The sequence below is a fragment of the Garra rufa genome, chromosome 12, assembly GCF_049309525.1.
Source record: "Garra rufa chromosome 12, GarRuf1.0, whole genome shotgun sequence".
NCBI lineage: Eukaryota > Metazoa > Chordata > Actinopteri > Cypriniformes > Cyprinidae > Garra > Garra rufa.
Genome location: NC_133372.1, coordinates 30,796,170 through 30,806,810, shown reverse-complemented (window position 1 = coordinate 30,806,810; position 10,641 = coordinate 30,796,170). Strand labels below are relative to the sequence as shown.

The following is a 10,641-nucleotide window of genomic DNA, read 5'->3' as shown; positions in this document are numbered from 1 at the left end:
ACCTTATTTTTTATTCGACTGAAGAAAGAAAGCCATGAACATCTTGGATGACATGGGGGTGAGTAAATTATCAAGAAATTTTCATTCTTGAAGTGAACTTCTCCTTTAAGTTGGACAAGATTGGCAGGGTGGATTGAAATATCCAGACAGTTTTGTCTGGATTTGGGGTGACCGTAACCTCACGATTAAGAATCAGTTCTAGTAAACCAAAACTTGCAGGTTCAATCTCACGTAGGACTCACAGCAATCGTCAAGTCCTGCTTTACTGTTGTTATGCAATAAAGCAGGCCATTTAATTCCAGTGGCGCAGACCCTGTAAATTCTGCTCTATAAACTGCCCTGAATGAAAAATAAGTTGCATAAAATCCATTTACTGAAAATAAAGGCACCCAGACCCAAACTTCATCATGAACAGACAGTTAGTATAATGGGAAATCACTTTAATATACCCAGCTTCTCGAAATACAATTCAGTGCACTCATAAAACCTTCATTTACTTGCATTTTCCTTCAACATTCTTTTTTCTTCATTCAAACAAACTGTCAATAATGGGACCACTTTGACTGAAATTAAAATACATGAATCATCACAGAAAAATTAGAAAAAATAAAATAAAAATTACCATCAGATTAAAAAAAAATAGTCCATCCAAAAATTACAATTGGCTAAATATATACTTAACCCTTAGTCCATCCACGGTAAAGAGTTTGTTTCTTTATCAGAACAGATTTGAAGAAATGTAGCATTATATCACTTGCTCACCAACAGATCCTCTGCAGTGAATGGGTGCCGTCAGAATGAGAGTCAAACAGCTGATAAAAACATAACAGTAATCTACACAATTCCAGTCTATTGCTTTCTCCAGTCAAAAAGTTGTCTGGTCTTTTAAGGAAGTTTTTAATCAGCTTTTTGGACACTCTGACAGCATCCATTTCTCAAACCGTTTTCTATAAAGCCAACCCCTTTACATCTTGGATGGCCTGAGGGTGAGTACATGGATTTTCATCCAGTTTTTATTTTTGCATGAACTATTCCTTTAAGTTCCCATCTAGAATCTTCTTAACTCTAAACAATAAGATAAATATGCTTTTCTTTCATTCATTCAAGCTGTTATTTCACCATATACACAGGCATTTCATAAAATACTTAGACTTCATATCTGACGGTCCGGTAACACAGCATCAGTGGTCCATATTCATTTATCAACAGCAAATGTATCTGCTTTACTCTCAATTCTCATTTTAGTGTTCACACTATTATGAGTTATTATGCATCATTGCACAAATGGTAGTGTAACCAAAACGTGGTACTCAAAGACATTCATAAAGCGCTTAGATAATGCTATAATGCCAATACATACAACTTTTAAGTCATCTTTTATAATGCATATCAGCTATTTCATCCCAGATTTGAGTTACAATCAACATCTCAGTACATCTATGCAGACTGACAGTATATTTCTATAAATAACGGGAGCGTAAATAGCGGCATTGTTAGCATCGGAATAGCCCGAAATCTCTCCAGAGAAGCCACTGTGTGGGATAAAGAACAGGCTTGAGAGAATGTCATGGGAGTCAGGCTGTCTACACAAACAAGGGGATGAGAATCGAGATTAGTGTTGAGTTATAGCATTCCAGGGAATTTCAGATCCCTTCTGCATACCTTCATGTTGACTGGGCCTCATTATTGACATTCCTCCAGCCATCATCACCTTGACTATTATCGCTATGACACTGCTTACATAGGTAGGATCCTAGACTTTCTCCATGAGGCTGCAAAAGTTGATCTAGAGGTCACATAGTGTCAAAAACAACGCGGAAGCTGTACATACTGCTGCCGTTAGGTGCATAACGCTTTATAGACTGACTCAAGGCCATGTGCGCTTACTCATACAGCCATTGATTATGACATTGAGCACAAGCTTAGAGATGTGGAAACTAGAAAGAAATCTAGTTCCAAGAAAACTTGAAAGCTACGGATGTAAAACTGATATGAAAAAACAAACAAACAAACATATAAGACATGAAATGCTGCCCACTTATGAAACTGCAAAGACAGCTTTGGAGGTATAACAGTAACACTGCAAAAATAATATTCTTAATGAGTATTTTTGTCTAATTTTCCAGTGAAATTGTCTAGAAATCCTTCTCTTGTACTTTTTACATATAAAATCTACAACACTACATAAATAAGACTTGTTTTCAATAATGTAAGATTGGGGTTGGTAAGACTGTTTATGTTTTTTTCTAAAAGAAGTCAAACACAGTAATATTGTGAAATATTATTAAGATTTAAAATAGTTTTTTCTATTTTAATATATTGTAAAATGTAATTTATTCCTAGGATGCAAAGCTGAAATTTCAGCATCATTACTCCAGTCTTCAGTGTCACATGATCTTTCAGAAATTATTCTGATATGCTGATTTTGAATTTAAGCACCTATTAAAAAAAATTTAATAAAAATTATTTAGCAAGCCTGTTACAACCTAATTCAATTATAAAAAAAAAAAAAAACCTTTTTAGGCAGATTCAGGTAATTTGAAATAGAAATATTACGTTTTTTAACGTTTAGGACTGTTATAGGGCCAGCTGTGGTCTGATCTCCTTAAAACTTTGCATGCTTGTTTAGAATCACCTCTCGCATGTTTTCTTTTAGGCTTTATAGGATTTTGGGTAAATTTGGGCAGGCCCCTTTTTAAGCCACCCCGTTACAGCTTCCCAAAGGGTAAATTTCAACATTTTTTGATAATTATTTACCTAGAGAGTCCAGAGAATTGTACTGCAGTGTTTTTGCCAGATTGAGTGAAAAACCTAGGACTAGTTCACAAAAGTCGAATTTTTTTACATCTTCTCAATCATTTAACAAATGATCTGATTGACAGCAGAGGTTATAGAGGCAAAGTTGTTCAGAATGAGGAGTTCATTTGTTAACCTTGTCTAATAGGTGCTCATATTTTATTGGCCATGTTTTTTGAGATATGTCCTTATAGACATGCCACTTTGGACCAAGACCGTGCACAGCGATTTTTATGTTGATAGGACAAATGGATGTGTAGGTATCGCCATTTTTGTTTTTTTCCCCTTATAGTGCCACAAAATATTCAAGCTCCGTGATTTTTATCCTGTGACCTAAGATTGAGCCTGTACATAAGTGTTCTGAGTTTGGCAAAGATATCTCATTCCGTTCAGGAGTCATAGGCATTTTACTAAAAGTGACCCCGCCCCTTTTGAATGTTTTGGCGTCCATTTGCAACTCTTTTTTGATAATTATTGATATTTACTCTCCAGAGCATGTTTCTGCACTGATTTGGTTCCGATCTGGCAAAAAACCTAGGACTAGGTTTTTCAAAATACCTGACAATTTTGCCATGCTCCCGATGAACTTTGTCTGTTTTGTCTGGCGTGAGCCAAGGATTCCAACGACATAAGACACTTGAGCCTGCGACTGACTACTTAGGAGTTATGAGCCATTTCATACTTTTGATTGCTGTAGCACCCCTGTCAGGCCGTTTGGGTCGACACTTGGTGACGTTGTCAGCGGTGTGAGTACTACCATCCCTCCAAGTCTCAAATCTCTATGACTTAAGGATTGGTCTGCACAATCACTTTTACGTGGAGATTGCTGATCCTTGGCCATTCTAACAATTACCACAGGGTTTCAGCGCTACATGCTTGAACCCCTAATATGTTATGCAGTGTTGCCTTTTTAAGTTCTACTGGAAGATTAAACTGGAAAAAAGCCAAGAAATACTAATTAAAAACTTTTTTGCAGTGTAGTATTAACTTTGGTTTCTGATAATTAATTCATCATGCTTTTTTTGAATACAGGTTCACAAATACTTTAAAATACAATCTTTCAAATTAATTATGGTGCTACGATTATAAAACAATAGTGATTTTCATCATTTGAATAATTATATCTACGAAATAACTAAGTACAATCCGTGGTACTTTGCTATAAAGGCAAAATATGAAATGCAGAATAAAAGCAAAACCTGGAGAATCAGTGATCTTAAGGATCCCAAGCCTGTTATTCAAATGACAGCAGGTCAGGGTGAGATTCTTCGTTCTCCAAGTTGAGGGAAATCCTGTAATCCACTGTGCCGTTCCCCAACAGTTCCCCTTCCGTGACGCTGATGCGGCAGCCTCCTTTCCCTGGACACGGGGTGGAAGCCATTCTAGTTTCTGAGGCGGCCAGTTTCTTTGGGTCCAGATTGTCTTTGTGAATGAGATCTGGAACAGAGAGCAGCAGCTGTGACTGATCGACATCCTCTGAATTCTTGTTATCCGTCAGCACAGCTTTGGGCTCGGTTTTTAGTTCTAAACCAGGTGCCTTCTCAATCTGGTTGTCGACACGGTCGCCGGGTTCTGAAGGTTTCTCAAGGCCGAACTCAGGTTCAGGCTGAAGCTCAGCTTTATCTTTGGAGATCTTTTCAGGTGAGGAGACGAAGGAGGATTCTGGGGAGGCTACCACGGGGTCAGAGGATATCATCATGTCCTGGGTGGTCTTCAGGGCACGTGGAAGACGCTTTTTCCCGGTGGGAGGTGGGGGATCTAGTCGAGGGAAGGAATCCAGGGAGATGTGACTGTGTGAGAGAAAGAAAAAGACAATATCACAATGTGATCATGACCACAAAAGATCAGAGCAAATATGTCACCCTGGACCACAAAACCAGTCATAAGGGTCAATTTTATGCAATTTAGATTTAAACATCATCTGAAAGCTGAATAAATAAACTTTCCATTGATGTATGGTTTGTTAGGATAGGACAATATTTGGCTGAGATACTACTATTTGAAAACCTGGAATCTGAGGGTACAAAAAAATCTAAATATTGAGAAAATCGCCTTTAAAGTTGTCCAAATGAAATTTTAGCAATGCATATTACTAATCAAAAATAAAGTTTAGATATATTTACAGTAGGAAATTTACAAAATATCTTCATGTAACGTGGTCTTTACTTAATATCCTAATGATTTTTGGCATAAAAAAAATCATTTTGAGCCATACAGTGTTTTTTTTGCTATTGCTACAAATATACCGGTGCTATTTAAGACTGGTTATTTTAGACTAAAAAAATTACGATTTCAAAGAACTCGTGATATTCCAGATATTTCCCTCTGTAATACAAGAACAAACTTAATTTGAATAAATCTTATTAAAAGTACATTTTAAAGCTGGACAACTCATTAGCTTTGCCATATTTTTTTTAATGGAGGAAAGTTGACTTGAATTTCAAACTTTGGATTGTGAAGTTTGTAGTTCACTTAGAATACTTTTGTGATGTTATTCTCCATGTAAAATGATTTAAACTTTTTAGAAAAAGCAAAAAATTGTGACAAATAAATTAAAAACAATTAATAAATGTAGGAATGCAGCAGTACTTTCATATAAATAAACTCTGCCATAGGCATTTTTTTAAAAGAAAGATATATTTTTATTTAGCAAGGATGCTTTTAATTACTCAATTAGGTGACAGTAAAGATTTTACATAAAGTAGCATTTTCTAAAACTGATAATAATAATAATAAATATTTCTTGACCAAATCAGTACATTAAACTGATTTCTAAAGGACCATGTGAGACTGACGTCACTGCTGCTAAAAAAATTCACCATTTAACAATCACAGAAATAAATTAAAGAAAAGAAGCCAGGAAGCCAGTTTCCTGCACGTTTACATCTCCCAATTCTGATTTTTTTTTTTTTCAGAATTGCATAATATAAACTTAGAAATAAAGTCGCAATTCAGAGAAATAAAGTAAAAATGGCAAGATAAAAACTCACAATTCTGACTCTTTTTTTTCCTGAATTACGAGTTTATATCTCGCAATTGTGACCCCCCCCCCCCCCCCTATATTTTTAAATATATATTAAAGGGTATTTCAAATTGACTTAAATTAAGATATTGGCATATTAGATTGATTTCTGAAGGATCATGTGACACTGAAGACTGGAGTAATTGCTGCTGAAAATTTAGTTTATAAATGACATTATAAAATATATTAACATAGAAAAGAGTTATTTTAAATTGTAATAATATTTTACATTTTTACTGTATTTTTAATTAAATACAGCCTCTGTGAGAGTAAGAGACTTTTGAATGGAAGTGTAAAATACATGTTAATATATTAGAATATGTTGAAAAAGGTCAGTGGACAAGAATAGTAGATGCAATGATGTCATTGCCTTCTCAAGTCACATGAGGTGCTCAGTCATTTAGTGACACATTCTTCTAATGAACTTCCCATAAATATCCCATGATAACAAGGCACAATTCCCTCAGTAATGCCACATATCTGTGCAATAATGGCCTTACTATAGCTGATAAGAAGTTGGTTTCTTGTAAATCCATCATTTAATTTATTATTTTATGACAGTGGAATTTGCACATGGTCTGTTGAAGATATGAATGTTGATGAAAGCCATAAAGTCTATAGGTCTTGTTCATCCATCATGCCACCAGACACGAAAAAACCCCCACCTCTCCTCATCAAGCTGTACAATTTTAATTACCATTCCTTTATGTAGGTTCCTTCACTAAAGTTATCCATTTGTAGTGCTAACTCCAAATATGAGCTTTAAAGTATGGCCGTTCAATGATTATCTTAGCAAGCTCTACTAATTATGAACATAAAGGCCTTATTTCCACAAAATGTATGAGCAGGCATAATAAAATGCTGGAAGGAATGTGTATGCTAGATGTTACACAACTGGTAAGATTCCAGCCAATTAAGCCAAACCCTCGACACAAGTCAAAGTTTGCCTGATGCAACACATGCACATGGACTCACAAACAGACACATGTCCATTCCCTTGAAGGCTGCTGATAATGACGGCAACTGTGTATGGCCACATCAAAACCTTTTTTTCTCCCTCTCAAAGAGACGTCAGTCAAATCTCTGCTGTAACGCATGGCGTTCACATATAATAACAGAACTCAAAGACATTTCACATTTTTCGTTTTCACATTCACTGCTAAAAGAGATATGAGCTGCCATAGAGAAATATGAATGTGCGATGATGAGTCTGTAGGGACTGAATGAATGGATCAACACACGTATGGTACACTACTGGTCAACAGTTTGGAATAATAATAACGTTTTTTTCATGTTTTTAAAAGAAGTCCATTATGCTCAGCAAAGGCAGCAAAAATAAAGTAAAAACAGCAATATTCTGAAAGCTGTTTTCTTTATTGTAATATATTTTAAAATTAATTTATTCCTGTGATGGCAAAGCGATTTTTTTTAGGAGCCATTACTACAGTGTCACATAATATTTCAGAAATAATTTAAATATAATGATTTGGTACTTAGGAAACATTTCTTCTAATCATAAATGAAGAGAGATGTGATGCCTAATATTTATGTGGAAATATTAATACATTTTAGATGAATAGAACATTCAAAAGATCAACATTTAGTTGAGTCATATTTGTGAGATATAAAGTCACAATTCTGACTATTTTCTTAAAATTGTGAGTTTACATCTCACAATTCTGCCTTTTTTTCTCAGAATTGCATGATATAAACTCGCAATTGCTAGTTATAAAATCAGAATTGTGAGACGTAAACTCGCAATTCTGTGAAAATATTGAATGATTTTTTTTTTATTTGGACTTTATAACTAGCAATTGCGAGTTTATCTCTCACAATTAAGAATTAAAAGAAAAAAGTTGAGATATAAACTCAAATTTGTGAGAAAAAAGGCCGGATTGCAAGAAAAAAGTTAGAACCGCAAGATATAAACTTGCATTTGCCAGAAAAAAAAGTCTAAGAATGTTAGGAATGCAAGATATAAACCCGCAAAAAAAAAAAGGTTGAAATTGCAAAATATAAACTTGAATTTGCTTGAAAAAAGTCAGAATTGTGAGATAAAAACACATTTGTGAGAAAAAAGTCATAATTGCGAGAAAAAGTTGGAATTGTAAGTTCTAAACTCGTATTTGCAAGAAAAAAAGCAAGCATTGCTAGATTTAAACTTAAATTTGTGAGAAAAAAGGCCGGATTGCAAGAAAAAAGTTAGAACCGCAAGATATAAATTTGCATTTGCCAGAAAAAAAAGTCTAAGAATGTTAGGAATGCAAGATATAAACCCGCAAAAAAAAAAAAGGTTGAAATTGCAAAATATAAACTTGAATTTGCTTGAAAAAAGTCAGAATTGTGAGATAAAAACACATTTGTGAGAAAAAAGTCATAATTGCGAGAAAAAGTTGGAATTGTAAGTTCTAAACTCGTATTTGCAAGAAAAAAAGTAAGCATTGCTAGATTTAAACTTAAATTTGTGAGAAAAAAGTAAGAATTGCAAGATATAAACTCAAATTTGTAAGAAAAAATTTTATTCTGCAATTTTTACTTTATTTCTTGCAATTGAGTTTATATCGTTGAATTCTGAGAAAAAAAGTCAGAATAGCAAGATATAAACTCAAATTTGCAAGAAAAAGTCAGAATTGCATAGTATATAAACTCGCATTTGTGGGAAAAAGTCAGAATGGTAAACTCAGTTGCGAGAAAAAAGTTAGAATTGCGAGAAATAAACTTGAATTTGCGAGAAAAAAGTAAAAATTTCAAGATATAAAATCGCATTTGCAAGAAAAGTCAGTATTGTGAGTTTTATACTGCAGTTCTCAGAAAAAAGGCGAGATATATACTAAAATTTGCGAGAAAAAGGCAGAATTGCAAGATATAAACTCGCATTTGTGAGAAAAAAGTCAGAATCATGAGATATAAACTCAAATTTGCTAGAAAAAGTCAGAATTGCAAGATATAAACTCGCATTTTTGGAGAAAAAAGTCAGAAATGTAAGATACTCAAATTTTTAATAAAAAGTCAGAATTGCGAGATAAACTAAAATTCGCGAGAAAAAGTCAGAATTGCGATATATAAACTCTCTTTTCTTGTTTATTTAATTAAGTTTATATCATGCAATTCTGAGAAAAAAAAATCAAAATTGCACATTTTTAATCATGCAATTCTGAGAAAAAGAGTCAGAATTGCAAGATAAAAAGTCGCAATTACCTTTTTTTATTTAGTGGCGGAAACAGGCTTCCAAAAATAGAGATCAATTCTTTGAAATTGTAATCCAATTTCACAATATTCCTTTTTTTGGGGGGGATGGAACACATTCATTCAGCATTAGTATATGAAAGTGTACTAGAACTAGATCAAAAATCACCCCACGTTTAGAGGAATATTATGTTTGCTTCCTTGTTTATTTGACATTTATTAGACAGGACAGTGAAGAGGGGGTATCGGATTGGGACATGACGCAGTCCAGCCCTGAATCTGTCTCTGTGGAAGCACTACGGGCCTTAAATGTCAAGAGCAAGTACCACGGCTGACAACTTCCTAGCAATTTTATTCTAAGCGTGAAGTCAATTGAATATAATGACCGTATTGAGGTCATTGCCGTTTGCAGCTGTGAGAGTGAAATCTTTACCTGTTTCTTGCTGTACTGTGGCCCATCTCAACCAGGCTGGACCACACCGGCTCCACGTTCTTATTCACCTCTGTGACGCCGATGTCTCCGAGGCTGTTGGGATCTTTTCGGCGGAGCAGGTCGTTTACTTTCGCCCCCATGGCTTTGCCTAAATTCAGGGCGTTTTTTAGGTGCTGGCTGCCTCCTGTCTTTGATCCTGCCAGGGCAGATGTGTCTGTGGAGGCTGTTGGACTGAGGGTGCTGCCCGCCTGACGAAAGTTTAGTTTAGGCTGTTCCGCGGCGTTGCAGTTCTCAAACATGCTTTGGTCCACTGAGGAATAAAATAACAAAAAGGGTTTCAGACAAAGTGTGGCACTGGGGAAATTTAAATGAAAACATTCATAACACATTAGCATTTAAAGGTGAGCTGTGACTTCAGTAGCTTAAAAGTAGACTTAAATGCATGACTGTTTAAAATTGAAAGTGCAACGCTGCGCAACAGTTTTCATTTAATCAATTTGTTCAACGTAAACTCAATATTGTTATGTTTTGTGTTTTCTAAGATCAGATTAAATGTAGAGATGCTTTTTCATGTTTTGGCTGGTAACTGATAAATAACCAATATTAAATATCTAATGCATTAAATATAGTTATACATTTTGTGGATTTAAGCATCACAACCTTCTAAAGTACACGAAAAATACTTTCTAAAATACATGGAAACTGGACACTCATTTTTAAATTTGTTAAAAACTACATTCACAGAGTGATTAAATTCAGTTGATGGCAAAAAAAGATTAAATATTCAGTATAACCTGATGCATGTATCAAATATAGACAGATAACATTTTAAAAAAGTACATATAAACAATTTGAAAGATATTGTTCATCCCTAATGCCATGCAGTAGAAATTAAGCATTTTATACATAAAATGAATTTCATGCAAAAAACTAAATACACTGACACAAACATAGGCAGAATGGCCATCAATAAAATAAAAGAAATAATATAAAATAATAATAAAGTAAAATAAAATAATTTGGCAGGACACAAACATAGGCAGAATGGATCAAAATTAAATAAATAAAATTAAATTAAAATATTTGGCAAAACAAAACACAATCGCCATCAAAAAATAAATAAAAATAAAGTAAAAGCATTTGGCAGGACACAAACATATGCAGAATGGCCATAAAAAAGTAAATAAATAATAAATAAATAAAA

General features: G+C 34.2%; 1 protein-coding gene across 1 annotated transcript; it reads right to left on the bottom strand.

Annotated features, from left to right (window-relative positions):
* Positions 1–419: 419 nt before the first annotated feature.
* Positions 420–9,652, bottom strand: LOC141347390 (uncharacterized protein C1orf226-like). The gene is made up of 2 exons (XM_073852399.1): positions 9,438–9,652; positions 420–4,586 (listed from the first exon to the last, which is right to left on the bottom strand). The coding sequence occupies exons 1-2, from the start codon at positions 9,575–9,577 to the stop codon at positions 4,031–4,033; spliced, it is 696 nt and encodes a 231-aa protein (XP_073708500.1). The 5' UTR covers positions 9,578–9,652; the 3' UTR covers positions 420–4,030.
* Positions 9,653–10,641: the final 989 nt, after the last annotated feature.